Consider the following 19,662-nt stretch of genomic DNA (forward strand, 5'->3'; position numbering starts at 1 on the left):
ATGAATACAAGACTAAAGCAGAAGCCAAAGCCATTTTGGTCATGATTGTCAAAGCCAATGTGTTTTATATCAGCATAATAGCCAAAGCCATTTTTGTCATGATTGTCACAGATGCAGAAGTCTAAAGCAGAAAGGAATACAAAACTTCAACATAACAACTCTTAAGAGGACCTGATCCTGCTCTCGTAACAATAGTGATAGGTCTGTTTGTAGAAAGAAACAGAGCAAGGCCGAGGGAGGAAACCATGAGGAACGTAAGAATCAAGAGGGAAGAAACCACTGAGCATCCTTGATGTTTAAGCCATCGAGACAGGGGTAGCGTTTGACGGTCTTTGTGGTAAGACTGATCTGAACACACAGATGTCGAGGGATGAAGTTAGGCGGTGACAGATACGATCACCGCGGGTGAAATAGATGGAGTTAGGCTCAATACCAAGGGTATGATCAGCAGGCACGGTGATACCCAAATCCAAAAAGAGGGCCTCATCACCAAGAGAATGTACCTCAACAAGCATGGTGTCATAGGTAGTCGCGTAAAGATGTTTAGGATCCCTCTTGTACAGGTGGAACACCCTATCCTTTGAGGTTAACTCGTAAGTATAGACAAGCAAAACGTCACCAGAGCTTGTAACAGCAATGCTTTGGTTAGATGAGATGATCTTATATTTGTTGATTCTTTCCATTTCATCCCTACTAAGAGGTGGCTCCCACATTGGAAACCTATGCTTCTCGGACACATCAATGAAACCAACCGGTCCTCCAGACAAATCCAAGCGTCGAACGAAATCACGGGTGGCAAAGATGTAAAGATTCGTAACCTTTAAGTAGCATATGTTTTACGCCTCGTAACTCCCAGCGAACATCGTCCCGTGTTGAAATCTCGCGGTAATGATCATCCCCTTTCTTGCAAAACGCTATGTACTCGCTCCTTTCGAAATGCCACAAGACAACGTAGTCTCCTCCTTTCTTGTCGTCGACCCACAATAGACCTCTCACATCTTCGGCAGTAGAAGGACGCGTACCGATCAATACATGTCTGATTTTATCTTCTCCTTCTTGCTCAATCTCAAAATAGCTACCCTTGAATGAATGTTTCTAGTCCTGGAAGATCGATCCTCTCCTCCTCGCTAAACACATCTATAATATAAACCAGAAACCACTTGCCGGAGCTTGCCACGAATCGATACCCTGGAAGGTCACTCTTCGTCTCGTAAACCGTATCGTCGTTAGGGTTGTACACACGACAACCATCTTTTTCTGGAGACAGCATCAGCAACGGAGACCCGCCTTTTGGCTGCAGAATCAAACTCGAACGCAGGGCCTTTGCAGAGTCACGATCCGGACAACTCAACTGTCGTTTCAGCGTACATCTCTCCATCAGGACGGATACTACTATCTCGTCTGTTAAAATTTTTATTTAATTTAATGGCCACAGAATAAAAATGAAAGAAGGGCTCTATCTAGTGTTTTGTTTCATATCAGCATAATAGCCAAGGCCATTTTGGTCATGATTGTCACAGATGCCGAAGACTGGAGCAGAAAGGAATATACATTTTACACGTCAGGTTCTCTCATTCTTGAAATGGGAGCACTGTCACGGCTCACTGGTGACCCTAGGTTTGAATCAGCTGCATTACGTGCGCTTCGTCAGCTGTGGAGGATGCGAAGTTCATTAGATCTGCTTGGGACGACTCTGGATGTGGTAACTGGGGAATGGCTGGAGTACTCCTCCAGCATTGGAGCTGGTATGTTGTTCATTTTCAGAGGGAATCTAGTAGCAATTCTTTGTCTTTTTCCCTAAGAGATGGCTGCAAAATCATTTTACTTTTATGTGCGGAATGAATTTGTGCCTTGGCTCTTCAATCTCTAATGTGTAATTTTATTTCTGGTCTTCTAAAGGGGTTGACTCTTTCTATGAATACCTCTTGAAGGCTTATATTCTTTTTGGAAAAGAAGACTACTGGCAAATGTTTAGTTCTGGCATCTCAAAAGTACTTCATACAGGGGCTTTGGTAATAATATACTAGCCTGGAAAAATGTACTTCCACACTCTCTTTTATATGACACTACGACTTCTATAATGCTCAAACTGAAAATTGCTCGATGTAGTAATGAGTTTATTTATCTGGTTTAGGTACCATGAAGCTAATATGTGGAGTGGGAAACCAACTTATTGGCAGCTCACAAGTCTTCAGGCGTTTTGGCCCGGTCTACAGGTATAATGAATGAATGGATTCTTTAAATTTCATACAAAAACAGTTGAAAAGGGGATCTGCTGATTCTCATGCTTAAGTTTTTGCTACTAGGTTCTCGCTGGAGATATTGCAGCTGCAAATTCAACGCACCGCGAGTTTTTCCATGTATGGGAGAAGTTTGGTGTATTGCCTGAGAGGTATGTTTTTAATTGTCTTTCCTTAGTTGGCTTCCTACTTGGATCTTGAGTTCTCTGTCATTTTAAAGTTTTCTGTTTGGACTAAAGGACGCTGAACAAAAATTTGTTCAGGTATCTACTAGATCATCAAATGATACATCCGACAATGAAGTACTATCCACTACGTCCTGAATTAGCAGAATCCACGTTCTACCTATACCAAGCTACAAAAGGTTTTTGTTTGTCTTTTTTTTTTTACTTGTCTCACCCTGAATGTTTATTATGTGAAGAGCCAGATTTGTGGCACCTCTCCGTTGACAATAGATACCTATATTCTTCCTTTGTTCCTTCGTTTTGCAGATCCATGGTACCTAGATGTTGGTGAAATCGAGGGCCACCCTATTCAGGTTGTGAGCTCCTGGCATGAGAAAGTACCAAAAAGTTATTTCTCAGGCAACTGGACGCTTTCAAAGGTCAGTCACTTGATCCAGCTCTGTTCATGTTTGAAGAAATAAGACTTGTATGCATAGTTAGTTTAGTTACACTGCATAGTAATGATATTTTTTAGTTGATAGACAGAAGGGTAGGCATTAAAAGAACCAAATCGAGTCTTAATGCATTATTTAGTCCTTCCTCTGCTTCTGGCTAAACTAGGAACTTGCAAATATGCAGAGAGGGGCATGGGAAAGTGGAGCTAGCGCATTGTCACTGCAAGTATGTCCATCGAAAGCTCTCAACTCTAGACGTCCTGAGCAACACAGAGAGAGTGCTTGCCATGTCCATGTCCCTGACGAGCAACACGGATACTACTATCTCGTCTGTTAAAAGTTTTATTTAATTAAAAACCGTACGTAGAACTGAATTAATATTGGGATAATTATATATCTCTTTGTTTTATCTTTATCGTTAATTAGCTGCATCCCCTAGATAAATTATGCATCATGTATGACATCGTCTCTAGTCTCCCACTAAGCAAAGGATCGAGCATACATAGACGCCACATAATCTATTCAAATCCTCTACTAGACTAGTAGCTAGCACGTACCCATTTGAATGATCAAAATATTATTGGGGTATAGTGGAGTTAGAAGACACTTTGTTGAATGCACTACGAGTCCTTCCTATACTTGATATTGAGAACATACTACATAAACAAGCCTGAACTCATATGTTCCCCATGCTTTCTCCAGAATGTGTTTTATTTTCGCTTGTCTCTTGCCCGATCGATGTGGGCCGGGGATGGATCTTACAACTTCAAGATGAGGCAGTTATCTTTGGATCTTAAGAAAAGTAGACAGTATTGCGACGACATTTCGTTCATGACTGCATACTTTTTTTTATTGGCAATGCGATGCTTAGTTGAAGTTCATATCGCTGAATTTTGTTGCTTGGCTATTTTATATTAGGTTAATGATGTAAATTTCTGCAATAGAGAGGAAAAAAGAAAGAAAAGCAGCTGATTATAATTATTCACAACCGTCTTAAACTGTGCTAAGATCGTGTTACTAGAAGTAGAAGAAGAGTAGAAAACCAAACGGTTTGTCATTTGAAAACTGTTTAAAGGAGCTTTTTGGTTAGGTGAACAAAAAACGGCACTCATTGCAACTACCAAGAGATAAAACGACAAGGTGCTTGTGTGTATGGCGGAATTTAATTGAAGCCATCCGGGTGTTTTTTTTTTCTTTGTTCTCCAGCATTTTTGTATTTGTGTAAAATTTGCCTAATTGCTCTTGTGTGCTGCCGCGTCTGTGTCGCCGAGATTCTTCTTCTTCAACCTTTGAAAAACCCTAAAAGATAAGCGGAGGCACCGTATTATCTACCTTTACAATTCCGTCGGACGAATCTAGAATTTAGCAATGGCGGCTCCGGCTGCCGCGACAGCGAGGGCACAGGCGCTATCTCTCCTCGCCGCTGCCAATAACCACGGCGATTTGGCTGTGAAGCTCTCGTCTCTCAGGCAGGTTAAGGAGATTTTGCTGTCATTGGAGCCGTCTTCGTCTGCTGAGATTTTCCCCTATCTCGCAGAACTCCACTTGTCTCGTGAAATTCTAGTTCGCAAATCCCTTACCGAGTGAGTTCCTTTGCAATTTCTACGATTCGTATCTGGTTTAATACTTCCTTCTGCTGATATTTTCCCTTGCTCTGCACACGAACTTGTAGAAGAATTTTTATGTACTTTGTTGCGTGTTTAGGGTTCTTCTGGATTTTTCCCAATCTGGAGAAGTGTTTGATATTTCCAATCGTAGCTGTTGTGTTGTAGAAATTTTGCTTACGATTTCTCTAGTCGGCATGATTGTTTGTTTTTTGGTGCGATAGATTTGAAACTTCCTCAGCAATATTGTGGTTATTAGTCGTCCATTTCTGTTTTAGTACTTAGGCATAGTTGAATTATCGCAAGTTTTGTGTAAAATAAACTAGGTTCTTAGTCTACTTTACTTCGGGGGTGTAGCTATTCATGATGATTAATTTGTCTGTCAAGGTAAGAGACTGGTTGATCGATTCTTCTGGCTGGCAGGATCATTGAAGAGGTTGGTTTGAGGATGCTGGATCATTCTTATGTTCTAGTGAATGTCTTACTAGTCTTATCAAGGGACGAGGATCCAGTTGTTGCAAAGAAATCCATTTCTGCTGGCACCACTTTCTTCTGCAGCATCTTGGAGGAGATGGCAATGCAGGTCCGTACTGTTTCTCAAGTTGGTTATGTTCTTTTATACACATATGTTGTTTTGAGATTCCTTCTTGGGCTCTTTGCAAAATCATACGATTGTAGTCAATAACTACCAGCTAAGGTGTCTTACATACTCATAGTTGGTTATGGAATTGAACTGTTATCCCATGGAATCAGTCCTCTTGTTTTCCATTTTCAAAACTTCGGTTGGTTTTTATGTTGGTGCTACCTATTTGAAATTTAAAGACAGTGTCATAAGGCTTTAGGGTCATATGAAATAGTGAAAAGAATAAATCTGGGCAAGTTTGCTAATTTCCTGTTTAGGTTTTGTTGGGTTTCTGATGTCTTTCCCTTAATTTTCTACTATATTTGAAGTTTATTAGTTTAGTTTTATATATTATTTAAGCTTTGAGATCTTTGTGGGTGTTCCTGTATAGTCACCACTACAATGAACGTAACTCTTTGGCATTGATATTCCCTATTACTCTCGCTGATATATTCTATTCTTAATGATCTATGCAGTTCCATCATCATGGTAACGTTGATCGTTGGTGTGGGGAACTATGGACATGGATGGTTAAGTTCAAAGATGCTGTCTTTTCCGCTGCATTGGAGGTATGCTGGCTGTTTATAGCTTCTTCTTTTTGTATGTATGTTCCTCTCGTGAGGTTTGATCTTTGGTTGAGTATTCATTCTGCTTCTTTGTCAATTTAAGGTTTTCTAACTTAAAAGTCTGTTGTTCTTTCATAATAGCCTGGCTGTGTAGGGGTGAAAATTCTTTCTCTAAAGTTTATGGAGACATTCATTTTGCTCTTTACTCCTGATGCATCTGATCCTGAGAAAGTTTCCAGCGAAGGTATTATGTTCTGATCATGCAGGTTTTTCTTAAATTTCGATCATATAATATGAATCTGGAACCGCACAATTGCATTTCGTTGCTCGCATGTCAACTTTTCCTCTTCTACTACAGGAAGTAGACAGATGTTCAATATTTCCTGGCTTGCTGGCGGTCACCCCATTCTGAATCCAGCAACGCTAATGTCTGAAGCAAATAGGACATTTGGCATCTTAGTAGATTTCATACAGTCAGCTAATCGTATACCGGGTGCACTGACTGATATCTGTTATTAGTTGGTATGTTTCTGAATACGTCCCATCATTCTTGTGTAGTTACTTTTCTTTACATTCATCATGATGTTAGTTGTGCTTTTACCTGTTTCTATTTTTGCGATCCCTCTTTTTTAGCTGAAACTCTGTTAGTTCTTACCTGTTGATTTTTTCTTGCCAGTAAGTTGATATGGGTGCTTTGGTACTCATAAATATTAGCTTCTTATCGTTGTTCATAGTGTGAAGCACTCATTCTCACATATATGTTGGTGATAAACAAACTTTAGAGAATGTGTCCTCCTACACTGATATGTATCCTGAATGATAGGGTGGTATTAATAGTCATTTTTTGCATAAGCTTTATTTGTGCCTCATGTTTGTAAGATACACCAATAAGCAGATTATCTTCCACTTGTAAGTAGTCTGATGGTCATGATTGGCTGTCCTACTTGCACTTTCAGCGTCTTGAATCAAATTTTTCTTTGTAAATATATAACATCAGTGGAATGAAATTGCTGGTTTTTATTATGTATGTCTACTAAAATTTTGGCTGAGAGAGATAAAGCATGGAGACAGGTTATAGCACCGGTTCAACCCCTATGATATGGTTGCAGCTAACTGAATCATAGTCTGGGGAGAATTGTCTCAGTTGAAGCTGCATCAGTTACAGATATTGACCTAGCAGATGTTAAAAGTACTAATTACCTAGCAGATGTTTGTCTTTGTTTGAACTAATATTGTCATTTAATGTCTGAGGGTACTATTTTCTAGAAAGATCAATGTCAAATATTGAGAGGAGAGACATTGTTTAGAGTGATGGTTTTTGATTTTTCGGTTTTCCCTAATGCTTTGTTAATGGTGCTGTCTTAAAGTAAAAAGTATGTGAAAATATATCATATTGTTGCTCAGGTAATGGTAACAAATCATCTTTTTGTATTATGCCGGTAGTTAGTCTGTAATTGCAGGAAATTTTTGAGATATGCTAGCTTCCAGACATGTTAAAATTCAGATTGAGGATAGTTTCATGCTGTTAAGGAGTTTATTCGCTGTGTTGTATGCTGCAGAAATCATGAGCAAAGTTTCTCACAGGAATGGTTGCTCAGTAAAGTTATATGAAACTCTAGTATCTTTTATGTTAGATAATTGTATATATATTAAAAGCAGCGCCTCGCACCTAGGGTTGTTTCATTGACGTCAGTATAATTATTTTTGTTTTCTGAGATGTGCAGTGATTCATTAGGACATGCACGTAAGAGGCATACTTGAATAATTTGCAATTTTGAAAATTTCCTGTGTAAGCACTGATATCATATCTGACAGTAGCTTATCTTTCGCAGTCTCGCGGTGGTAGCAAGGAAGAGGCCTGTCCACTACAACACTGTCCTCTCTGTTCTGCTGGATTTTCACCCAAATATTGAGACGGTTAAGGGGTGCCATTCTGCAAGCATTCAGTATTCCATTAGAACTGCCTTTCTGGGATTTCTTAGATGTACTTTCTCACCAATAATAGAGGTATAGAGTTCAAACTTTATTTCTTTGTTTTCTCTGAAGTATATCTAAACTTTAGTCATCTATTACTCCTCAACTCTACCCTGGTTTTGCTGAATAACTAACTCATCATTATTAAACATCAGTTCTTTGTATCTTTATGCTAATGAAAATGTAGTTACTTTTTGCCACCTTTCTGGTCAAATTGTCAACCTTTTGTTATCTGGTTCGTCTACTCCAGGGGGATTTGCAAGTGTTAGAGATGTGACGACCATGCGATTGGAAGATCATCAGCACAGTTTCTTTCTTGCTGAAACGTGATATGAACGTTCACTTTCTTACACGTCATTCTTTTCTTACCTATACAATGTCAGAACATCACATTGGTTGTTATCTCCCATTCGCAGGTGCAAGTACTTATATCTCCTCTTTGATGATTCATTTGTGGCCAAAAGGAATTATATATTTACAACCGAGGGCCACCCTATTCAGGTTGTGAGCTCCTGGCATGAGAAACTACCAAAAAGTTATTCAGGCAACTGGACGCTTTCAAAGGTCTGTCACTTGTTAGTTAGTTTAGTTACACTGCATAGTAATGTTATTTTTTAGTTGATAGACAGAAGGGCAGCCATTAAAAGAACCAAAATCGAGTCTAAATGCATTATTATTCCTTCCTCTGCTTCTGCTAAACTAGGAACTTGCGAATTTGCAGAGAGGGGCATGGGAAAGTGGAGCTAGCGCATTGTCACTGCAAGTATGTCCATCGATAGCTCTCAACTCTAGACGTCCTGAGCAACACAGAGAGAGTGCTTGCCATGTCCCTGACGAGAAAATCAATCATAGGTGTTGGAGCAACAAAGAGTGATGCCACTACTTGTAGACAAAGATCCTGCAGCGGAGTTGGATACTGCGGCTTATGGAATCCCTTATAACTTTTGACACAAAACAGGGCGTTTTAGAGGTTTAGGAAAGGAAAGAGAAGAGTTGGGGTTTATGAAGGGAAACTGTCAATTAATGTGAACGAAAAGCTTTGGTTGACAGTAAAATGAATAGTTTGTTACATGAGGCTGTTGTATCTTTTCTTTGAGTCATCAGTCTTGACATGGATATATATATACTACCGGAGGAATAACCTCAATGAAAGGAATATTAATGTTTTTCTTCAAGTATAGCTTTATGAATTGGTAACTTTTAGGACCTTTACAAGTTAACAACATAAAAGCTTGCAATCACTTTAATTCACCACAGATCGTGCAAAACGAAAACAATCTCTTGATGCAGATGTTGACTTGAAGTGATGGTTGTGAAATTTGGAACATAAAGTCAAAGAGATTTAAACACCACCGCAATATGTCATAGATTATACATCAAAAGCAAAAGATGATAACAAAGTAGAGTCTGGAAATGTGTGTCAACAACACCAGAGTTTGCAGCAGAAAGAAAGAGAGCAAGGCCGAGGGAGTAAACCATGAGGAACGTAAGAATCAAGAGGGAAGAAACCACTGAGCATCCTTGATGTTTGAGGCATCGAGACAGGGGTAGCGTTTGACGGTCTTTGTGGTAAGACTGAACACACAGATGTCGAGGGATGAAGTTCGGCGGTGACGGATACGATCATCGCGTGTGAAATAGATGGAGTTAGGCTCAATACCAAGGGTATGATCAGCAGGCACGGTGATACCAAAATCCAAAAAGAGGGCCTCATCACCAAGAGAATGTACCTCGACAAGCATGGTGTCATAGGTAGTCGCGTAAAGATGTTTAGGATCCCTCTTGTACAGGTGGAACACCCTATCCTTTGAGGTTAACAGGTAAGTATAGACAAGCAAAACCTGACCAGAGCTTGTAACAACAGCAATGCTTTGGTTAGATGAGATGATCTTATATTTGTTGATTCTTTCCGTTTCATCCCTACTAAGAGGTGGCTCCCACATTGGAAACGTATGCTTCTCGGACACATCAATGAAACCATCGTGCCGTCGAGACAAATCCAAGCGTCGAATGAAATCACGGGTGGCAAAGACGTAAAGATCGTAACCTTTAAGGAGCATATCTTTTACGCCTCGTAAATCCCTGTGAACACCGTCCCGTGTTGAAATCTCGCGGTAATGATAATCCCCTTTCTTGCAAAACGCTATGTAATTGCTCATTTCGAATCGCCACAAGACAACGAAGTCTCCTCCTTTCTTGTCCTCGACCCACAAACGACCTCTCACATCTTCGGCAGTATAAGGATCCGTTCGAGATAAAGTACGGAATGCTACATGTCTGATTTTATCTTCTCCTACTCGCTCAATCTTAAAATGGCTACCCTCGAATGTTTCTAGTCCTGGAAGATCGATCCTCTCCTCCTCGCCAAACACATCTATAATATAGAGTTTCAATCGAGAATCTATCACCAGAAACCACTTACCGGAGCTTGCCACGAATCGATACCCTGAAAGGTCACTCTTCGTCTCGTAAACCGTATCATCGGCTGGGTTGTACACACGACAACCATCCTTTTCTAGAGACAGCATCAGCAACGGAGATCCGCCTTTTGGCTGCAGAATCAAACTCGAACGGAGGGCCTTTGCAGACTCACGATCCGGACAACTCAACCGTCGTTTCGGCGTAGGTCTGTCCATCTTCAGAACGGATGGGTAACTCCTTCGTCTCTTTAATTTTTTTCTTTTTCTTATTAATAACCTCGACTTCTGAAATAAAAAGATTGAGAAGGAAAGGGTTAAACTGAACGCTCTGCCATTTTTTAGCTCTCAAAACAACAAAACTTTTAAATTGCCACGTCATAAATACAGAAAAGGGTTATATTGCGGGTGACTTTTGAGATCATAGTATTGACCTGCATTTATTTGATGTGGAGGGTTTTCTTGCAAAAAATAATTACTTGGAGGGTTTTTTTGTACAAAACCCAAAATAAAAAGATTGAGAAGGAAAGGGTTAAGTTGCGCGGATATATACAGCTTACGAAGCCCAATAACGGCAAGAAGAATAAAAACTTTAACGGGTCTATGGCCCAAATAGTTTTTCATAATGGATCATTTAAAAATGTTTTTTTTGTTGGGTGAACGCAAAAACGGCACTAATTGCAACTCTCAAGAGATAAAACGACAATATGTTTTTTTCGTCTGGAGGAAGTAATTGAAGCCGCCATCCAAGTGTTTGTCCTCCTCCTCCAGTCCAGAGTTTTGTATAATTGACAATATCTGTTGGGTATGTTTCATGAAGTGGGCTTTTTAGGAATGGGCTTCAGTACCCATTAAACTCTTTCTTCTCCAACAATACAAGTCAAAAACTGTCGATGACTCCGAGATCGGTAACGGACAGAGAGATGACTGAAATCTCGGAGGGGAAGTTTGATTTTGTGGTATAAAGACATGAGCCCAGCCTTCTATTTCAGTGTGGAAAAGAACTCCTTATCTTTTCTATTTCTTCATCTCCTTCTTCTTCTTCTTCTTTCTGATTTTGAGTTTGAGAGTTTCATCTCTTTTGAATTGAGTGCCACAGTTCAATTGAGAGCAGAGTAAACCCTGGAGTGAGCCGTCTGGGTTATCTTGCACCGGGATTAGGCGGTTTTTCGCTCAAGTGCATCTGCAACTTAAGCTTCTTTGTTCTGAGTCTGGTTCTGTTTCCAACAATATCGTCGGACGAATTGTTACCTCTCTCCCATAGACAATTTCGTCGGACGGACGAATCTAAAATTAAGTAATTGGGATGGCGGGGCTCCGGCTGACGCGACAGCGAGGGCAAGGCAGTCTCTCTTGTCGCCGCTGCCAATAACTACGGCAATTTGGCAGGTGAAGGAGATATTGCTGTCATTGGAGCCGTCTTGGTCTGCTGAGATTTTCCCCTATATCGCAGAACTCCACTTGTCCCGCGAAATTCTAGTTCACAAATCCCTTTTGGAGTGAGTTCCTTTGCACGTTTAAGGTTCTTCTGTATTTTTTTTTTCTAGTTCCAATCTTCGCTGATGTGTTGTAGAAAACTTTGCTAACAATTGCTCTAGGCGTGATTTTTGTTTTGCTTTGTTTTCTTTGATTTGAAACTTTCACAGCAATATTAGTCATCCATTTCTGTTTTAGTGCTACGGCATATAGTTGAATCATCATAAGTTTATGTGGTAAATATAATAGGCTCTGACACAGTCGGAATGAACTAGGTTAACAAGCGTTAACTCTAGATTGAAAATCAAGATCACAAGCGTTGATCTTGATAGAAAGCTCTGGAATCCACCAGAAAAATAAAGAGATAAACTCTAAAACTTTGATTGATAAGAATGATAATAATATCCTGTCTAAAACATATCACCTAGGGTTCTTTATATAGAGAAAGCTAAAACATAGAATAGGCAATTCCCAGAAAATAAGTAAAGTTACTAGAATCCTAATAGAAAGAGAAAAGAGGAAAATATCTAGAAATAACTTGTAAGCTAGACTGGATTAGGTTTCGGAACCTTCTCCTCCACCTCCAAAGAACTCGACCCTGAGTTCTCATTTGGATAAAGAACACCATCCGCATGATACTCATAGATGTCAGCCACATTAAACGTATGAGAGATGTTCATGTTGTCTGGAAGATCCACCACATAAGCATTGTCATTGAGCTTCTGCAGAATCTTGAATGGACCATACTTGCGAGGCTGAAGCTTGCGATAAGTACCAACGGGAAACCTTTCTTTCCTGAGAAACACCATCACTTCATCTCCTTCTTTGAAAACCTTGAGCCGTCGGTGTTTATCTGCTGCTCTTTTATTCTTTTGTCCAACTGCTTCCAATCTAGCTCGGACTGCTTCTTTAGTTTCCAAAATGTCTTTAGCCAAAGCCTCAGCTGATGCACTAATTCCGGGAGCTTTTGGCAATTGAACTAAATCGACCACATGCTTCGGGACAGAGGTATACACCAAAGAGAATGGTGATTTCCCTGTTGTAGAATGTACGGCACTATTGTAAGCGAATTCAACCTGTGGTAGAGCTAAATCCCACTGCTTCGGTTTATCACCACATACACTTCTGATCATGTTACCCAGCGTCCTGTTTGTCACCTCGGTTTGTCCATCACTCTGGGGATGAGCTGTAGAGCTTCGTTTTAAACTTGTTCCAAACATTCTCCATAATGTAATCCAGAAGTGACTTAGAAACTTGGTATCTCTGTCTGAAACTATGGATTTAGGAACCCCATGGAGACGTACAACTTCACGGAAAAACAATTTGGCTATGTTGCTTGCGTCTGCAGTCTTCCTACAAGCAATGAAGTGTGTCATTTTAGAGAACCTGTCAACAACAACAAACACAGAATCCACACCTCGTTGTGTTCTTGGTAATCCCAACACAAAATCCATGGATAGATCCTGCCAAATGTCTTCAGGAACAGATAACGGCATGTAAAGACCTGTATTCTGAGCTTGACCCTTTGAAACCTGACATATATAACACCTTCGAACAATAGCTCCAGCGTCTCTCCGAAGATGCGGCCAATAGTACCTTTCCTCCAAGCTTGCAATAGTCTTATCCCATCCCAAATGACCACTAAGGCCTCCTCCATGCAATTCTCGAATCAACTTCTCCCGTAAGGAAGAACATGGAATGCATAGCCTATCTCCTTTAAAGAGGTAACCTTCTCGAATATGAAAATCCGCCGAAGGATGCTGCTGACTGCACTTGATCCATAGTTCCTGGAACTCAACATCTTGTCCATACAACTCCCTCAAAAACTCGAAACCGACAACCTCCTGTGCTAAAGTAGTGAGCAGAGAAGCCCTTCTACTTAAGGCATCCGCAACCTTATTAAGCGTTCCCGATTTGTGCTGGATGATAAATGGGAACTTCTGTAAGTAACTTACCCAACGAGCATGCATCTTATTGACCATCTTCTGGCTGTGAAGGAACTTGAGAGCTTGATGGTCCGTGAAAAGAATAAACTCACGTTGAACTAGATAGTGCTCCCATTGTCTTAGGGCTCGAAACACAGCATAGAACTCCTGATCATAAGTACTCCATTTCTGACGTGCTTCACTTAGTTTTTCACTAAAAAAAACTACAGGTCGCTTCTCTTGTGACAGTACAGCCCCTATTCCCACGCCACTTGCATCACACTCTACCTGAAACACTTTATCAAAATCCGGCAATGCTAATACTGGAGCAGTACAAAGCTTCTCCTTAATTAATGCAAAACTCTTGTCTTGATCTGGACCCCATTGAAACTTCCCTTTCTTCAAACATTCAGTAATAGGTGCAGTAATGGTACTGAAGTCTCTCACAAATCTTCTATAGAAAGTAGCTAAACCATGAAAACTTCGTATCTCAGTTACTGATTTAGGGACAGGCCAATCCTTTATGGCACTCACCTTGGCGTCATCAACTTGAATTCCTTCTTCACCAATGACAAAACCCAGAAATAACAGCTTATTGGCACTGAATGTACACTTCTTTAAGTTGATGTACAGCTGGTTTTCTTGTAGAACTTGCAAAACCTGTTTTAAATGCTCCAAATGATCATCCTTGGTTTTGCTGTAGATCAGAATATCATCGAAGTAAACCACCACAAATGACCCAATGAAAGGACGGAGAATTTGGTTCATTAGTCTCATGAAAGTACTAGGAGCATTTGACAACCCGAAAGGCATCACCAACCACTCGTATAATCCATCTTTGCTCTTAAAAGCAGTCTTCCATTCATCTCCAGGCCTGATTCGAATTTGATGGTACCCACTTCGAAGATCGATTTTTGAAAACACCTTTGATCCGTTCAGCTCATCAAGCATGTCTTCCAACCGAGGGATAGGAAATCGATATTTGATTGTTATCTTGTTGATGGCCCTAGAATCAACACACATTCGCCACTGGTTACCCTTCTTTGGAACGAGAAGAACCGGTACAGCACAAGGGCTCATGCTCTCACGGATTAACCCTTTCCTTAACAAATCTTCAATCTGTTCCCTTACAATTTCGTTTTCCTTAGGACTCAGTCGATAGTGGGGAAGATTTGGTAGACTCGAACCCGGAATCAAGTCAATGTGATGCTGAATATCACGCATAGGAGGTAGATCATTAGGTAGCTCATCTGCAGTCAACTCTTTGAAGTCTTCTAGAATCTCTAACACTTCCTGTGGAGTTGTAGTTTCTTCTGTTATAGCACTCATCAACCCTTTGACCACCACTGGATAGAAACAATTTGTCTCTTTAACAGCTTCATCAAGCTCTTTGTCGCTCTCCGTTAAGATCAAGAAACTTGACTTCTTTTCCTTCGCTTTGTTACCAAAATCCTGAACAGGAGCCATAGCAATTTTATGAGTTCCCCACGTAAACATGATCACGTTGTCTCATCCTCGATATGTGATGTCGTTATCATACTGCCAGGGACGCCCAAGGAGAATATGACAAACATCCATGTCAAGAACATCACAAATTATCTCTTCTTTGTAGTGTTTTCCTATAGATAAGGGAATCCTGCAAGTCTCGCTAACCCTCACTTGTGAGCCTTTCTTGACCCAACCAAGACCATACGGCTTTGCATGACGAGTTGTGGGTAGCTTCAAATATTCCACCAGCTTTTGAGAAACTAAATTCTCAGAACTACCGTTATCAACAATCACGTTGCACAATTTGTTTTGAATAGAACAATGCGTTCTAAACAGATTCTTGCGTTGTCCCTCTTCTTTGGATGATAGCAAGAGTCGCTGGAGTACAATACTTATCCTCTCTTCAGATTCTTCTTCAGCAAACTCGACCCCCTCATACTCCTCATTCCCTGCGAAGTCGTCATCCTCCTCTTCTATTAAAGCTGTAGTCCTCCTACTCGGACAAACATTGGATTTGTGACCTTGTCCTTGACAACGGAAACACTTGTCGATGGATGGTCTCGCATAAGTGTTACTCTGCTTTTGGATTGGTGTTTTATTTTGATGAGCATTATTAGGACCATTGTTAGAACTTCCAGCTCCTTTGTTGCTAGTGTTTGGATCCCTGTTAGCTCCTTTGTTGCCCGTGTTTGAATCCTTGTCTCTCTCTCCAGTTGGTTCGAAACTGTTCTGAACCAAGGGCTTCCTGAAGGTTGAGAATCCCCGAGATGATTTCTCCATCAATTCTGCTTTCAAAGCAAGACTTGAGGCTTCTTGCACCGTCCATACAGTCTGTAACCCTATTTTTCCTTGAATAGACCCCTTTAAACCACTGATATATCTAGCCACCTTCTGATTTTCTGATTCATTCAAGTCATTACGTTCAGAGAAACGTAAGAATTCAGCCGTATAATCTGTCACTGATCTGTTTCCTTGAACACAATCAATGTACATCTTGTAGAGAATCTGTTCGTAATCTTCCGGTAAGAAACGCTCCATCATCAGTTGTTTCATTCGACGCCACATTCTAACTGGACCCTTCCTCTGTTTTTGTCTTTGGAGAACTAGTTTATCCCACCATACAGCAGCAGTCTTCTTCAATCTGATTGCCACCATCTTGACTTGCTTAATCTCCGGGACACCCATAACATCAAAGAACCGATCAACATCAATTTGCCAGTCCAGAAATTCCTCTACTCCCATAGTCCCATAGAACAATGGAATATCTGCTTTCACTCGGTAATCATGATTGTTTCGATTCCCTTGTTCTTCATCTTCTTCTTCCAAGTCCTCCTCCGAGCTGGAATTGTCATCAACAACAACACGATTTTGCCTGCCTTGTTGTCTATTGTTTACACCTTGCTGGCGGTTGTTTCCACCTCGCTGGACTCGGGCTGGTTCCTCAATGACCGGATTGTTTCCAACCTGTTGGTTTGGATTTGGTTCCCTTCGTTTTCCTCCTCCTTGCATTGCGTTAGCAATCTGTTGGGGTAAAGCCGCAACTTGATTAGTCAACGCTGTCAGCAAAGCTCCCAAAGCCTCAATATCTGCTTTGGTTGATGGTTGATCACCCATGGCCGATCAAGCTTCAAAAAGAGTAGGAGAAGACCTGCTCTGATACCACTTGACGCAGTCGGAATGAACTAGGTTAACAAGCGTTAACTCTAGATTGAAAATCAAGATCACAAGCGTTGATCTTGATAGAAAGCTCTGGAATCCACCAGAAAAATAAAGAGATAAACTCTAAAACTTTGATTGATAAGAATGATAATAATATCCTGTCTAAAACATATCACCTAGGGTTCTTTATATAGAGAAAGCTAAAACATAGAATAGGCAATTCCCAGAAAATAAGTAAAGTTACTAGAATCCTAATAGAAAGAGAAAACAGGAAAATATCTAGAAATAACTTCTAAGCTACACTGGATTAGGTTTCGGAACCTTCTCCTGCATCAGGCTCTTACTCTACTATATTTTTGGGGGTGTGATAAATTTGTCAGACAAGGTAACAAACTGGTTTGATCGATTCTTCTGGCTGGCAGGATCATTGAAGATGTTGGTTTGAGGATGCTGGATCGTTCTTATGTCATCAAAGGACGAGGATCCAATTGTTGCAAAGAAATCCATTTCTGCTGGCACCACTTTCTTTTGCAGCATCTTGGAGGAGATGGCAATGCAGGTACCACACGGTTTCTCAAGTTGGTTATGTTCTTATACACATATGTTGTTTTTTTAAATTCCTTCTTGAGCTCTTTGCAAAATCATACGTTTGTAGTCAATAATTACCAGCAAAAGTATTTTACATACTCATAGTTGGTTATGAGATTGAACTGTTAGTTAACCCATGGTATCAGTCCTCTTGTTTTCATTTTCAAAACTTCAGTTGCTTTTTTATGTTAGGTTCCACTTATTTGAAACTTAGAAGCCAGTGTCATAAGGCTTCAGGGTAATATGAAATAGTGAATGTAATCGAAGAAGTGCATGTTTGGTAACTTCCTGTTTAAGTTTTTGTTGGATTTCTTATCTCTTTCCCTTAATAATTATACTATCTTTTTGTTTATTAGTTCACTTTTATATATTAATAAAACTTTTGAGATCTTTGTGGTGTCTTCCTGTCTAGTCACCCCAACAATGGACACGATCATAAGCTTTACTCTTGATGATATATACTATTCTTGATGAACCATGCAGTTCCGTCATCACGGTTACTTTTGATCGTTGGTGTGGGGACCTATGGACATGGATGGTTTACGTTCAAAGATGATGTCTTGCCGCTGCATTGGATGTATGCTGGCTGTTTATAGCCTCTTCTTTTTTTTCTTTTTTTTCTTTTTTTCTGTCTCTCCCCCTCGCAAGGTATGGTCTTTGGTTGATTACTTATTCTGCTTCTCTGTCAATTTAAGTTTTCCTCACTTAACTCTGTTGTTTCTTTCATAATAGCCTGGTTGTTTACGGGTAAAAGTTCTTGCTCTAAATTTTGTGGAGACGTTTATTTTGATGCATGGTTTTCTTAAAAGTTTCGACTGTATAGTATAAATCTGGAACCGCACAATACATGACCTGTTGCTCGCATGTCAACTTTTCCTATTCTACTACAGGAAGTAGTAGACAGATGTTCAATATTTCCTGGCGGTCGCCCCATTCCGAATCCAGCAACGCTCATGTCTGAAGTAGATTTCATACAGTCAGCTATTCGTTTGCCGGGTGCACTGACGATATCTGTTATTATAGTTGGTATGTTTCTGAATGCGTCCCATTATTCTCGTGTGGTTACTTTTCTTTTTATTCATCATTAAATTGTTGTTTTACCTGTTACTGTTTTTGCTATCCCACTTTTTTAGTTGAAAGTCGTTTACTTCTTTTGCACCTCACTCAATATGCTGATTTGTTCTTGCTTGCAAGTAAGTTAATATGGGTGCTGTGGCGCTCATAGATATTAGTTTCTTATTGTTACGTTCATAACTTGAAACATTCATTCTTTCATGTATGTTGGTGATAAAGAAACTATACAGAATCTAATATGTGTCCTGAATGATAGGGTGATATTAGTAGTCTTCTCTTGCATAAGCTTTATGTGTGACTCATTTTGTGAGATACAACAATAAGCAGATGATCTTCCACTTGTAACTAACTAGTTTGATGGTCATGATTGGCTGTCCTACTTTCACTTTCAAATTGGCTTTGTAAATATATAACATCAGGGGAATGAAACTGATGGTTTCCCAGTTGTATGTGTCTACTAAACTTTTTGGCTGAGAGAGATAAAGCATGGAAGCAGGTTATACTACCGGTTCAACCCCTATGATATGGTTGCAGCGAACTGAATCATATGTCTGGGGGGAATTGTCTCAGTTGAAGCTGCATCAGTTACAAATATGGACACTTACCTGGGTATATTTGGAGCACATCAAACAACGGATAGAATGGTCAACTCTAGTAGTTAGAAATCTTGTTTCCAAGTAGTCAGCTCTTGAGGAAAAATTTATTTGGTTATACATATACTTATGACTGTTATGTTGGGATATTAAAGTTGTATACATTACAGTATAACTATTTTTATGCAGAGTATCATTTGCCAGTCCAGGTGTTTGTTATGCTGGATTCTAGCCTAACATTTACTTGCATAGTGATTTTGCGTTCTGTTTTGATAAATGTTGTCTTCTCCCTTTATAGCATATGGTTGATGATGTGTTGAGTATATTTTGCTGCTTGGTCTTTCAAGGTTGTCATATGTTTGAGATCATTTTCAGGTTAACTTGGGAAATCTCTGCATAGCAAACTAATTTGCCGCTTTTGGAAAATATTTTTAAAAACTTAGTAATCACCTAGGAGATGTTTGTTTTTGTTTGGACTAATATTACCATCTAATGTATGGGGGGCACTATCTATCTACATAGACAGATCAATGTAAAAAAAAAAAAAAAAAAAAATCACTGTCAAATCTAAAATAAGAAGATGATTGTGTAATGACGATTATGCCCTTTTACTAAATTAAGAGAAAATTTTCCAACTTGATGATATAAAATGGAGAATCGAACCTTCCACGTCTTGATTAAGATCCTATACTGAACAACCACCTGGGCTCCGAGACCTTAATTATGATGTGGCACAAAATAACAAGATTTTAGTTTGAGTTTGTGTTTGTTTTTCGGGAATACGGAAGAAGGTCGGTGTCGAACCCTTGACCTCTCA

The 19,662-nt window shown here is 39.9% G+C and overlaps 1 protein-coding gene, 1 long non-coding RNA gene and 4 pseudogenes across 5 annotated transcripts; 4 read left to right on the forward strand and 2 right to left on the reverse strand.

Annotated features, from left to right (window-relative positions):
• Positions 1–189: 189 nt before the first annotated feature.
• On the reverse strand, positions 190–1,393 carry LOC147923960 (F-box protein At5g25290 pseudogene; annotated as a pseudogene).
• Positions 1,394–1,492: 99 nt separating this feature from the next.
• Positions 1,493–3,196, forward strand: LOC147923961 (alpha-mannosidase I MNS5-like; annotated as a pseudogene).
• An 860-nt stretch (positions 3,197–4,056) lies between these two features.
• On the forward strand, positions 4,057–6,382 carry LOC147923962 (uncharacterized; annotated as a pseudogene). Its single transcript, XR_015586871.1, has 5 exons — positions 4,057–4,442; positions 4,887–5,046; positions 5,562–5,654; positions 5,793–5,895; positions 6,010–6,382. The product of XR_015586871.1 is annotated as an uncharacterized LOC147923962 (transcript).
• Positions 6,383–7,483: 1,101 nt separating this feature from the next.
• On the forward strand, positions 7,484–8,800 carry LOC147923963 (alpha-mannosidase I MNS5-like). Of its 2 annotated transcripts, none has more exons than XM_087495491.1 (4): positions 7,484–7,658; positions 7,876–7,951; positions 8,042–8,189; positions 8,347–8,800. In XM_087495491.1, exons 1-4 carry the CDS (start codon positions 7,634–7,636, stop codon positions 8,497–8,499), a joined length of 402 nt encoding a protein of 133 aa, XP_087351617.1. In that variant the 5' UTR covers positions 7,484–7,633; the 3' UTR covers positions 8,500–8,800. The 2 variants fall into 2 exon arrangements, with proteins under 2 accessions (XP_087351617.1, XP_087351616.1); XM_087495490.1 differs by having other exon boundaries at positions 7,490–7,658; positions 8,329–8,800.
• Positions 8,801–8,918: 118 nt separating this feature from the next.
• LOC104741364 (F-box protein At5g25290 pseudogene) lies at positions 8,919–10,372 on the reverse strand (annotated as a pseudogene). The gene has a single exon (XR_015586867.1). The product of XR_015586867.1 is annotated as an F-box protein At5g25290 pseudogene (transcript).
• A 6,640-nt stretch (positions 10,373–17,012) lies between these two features.
• Positions 17,013–19,051, forward strand: LOC147923964 (uncharacterized). Its single transcript, XR_015586875.1, has 2 exons — positions 17,013–17,149; positions 17,662–19,051. It is a non-coding gene; the product is annotated as an uncharacterized LOC147923964 (long non-coding RNA).
• The last annotated feature ends 611 nt before the right edge of the window (positions 19,052–19,662 follow it).

Source organism: Camelina sativa, chromosome 17, assembly GCF_030686135.1.
Source record: "Camelina sativa cultivar CO46 ecotype springtype chromosome 17, ASM3068613v1".
Lineage (NCBI taxonomy): Eukaryota > Viridiplantae > Streptophyta > Magnoliopsida > Brassicales > Brassicaceae > Camelina > Camelina sativa.

Excerpts from the sequence above, each read along its gene's own strand:
- LOC147923963 (XM_087495490.1), top strand. The coding sequence starts at position 7,634 with ATGTACTTTCTCACCAATAATAGAG. Across the intron at positions 7,952-8,041 it reads AGTTTCTTTCTTGCTGAAAC|GTGCAAGTACTTATATCTCC; the intron begins GTGATATGAACG and ends TCCCATTCGCAG. Across the intron at positions 8,190-8,328 it reads GCAACTGGACGCTTTCAAAG|GAACTTGCGAATTTGCAGAG; the intron begins GTCTGTCACTTG and ends CTGCTAAACTAG.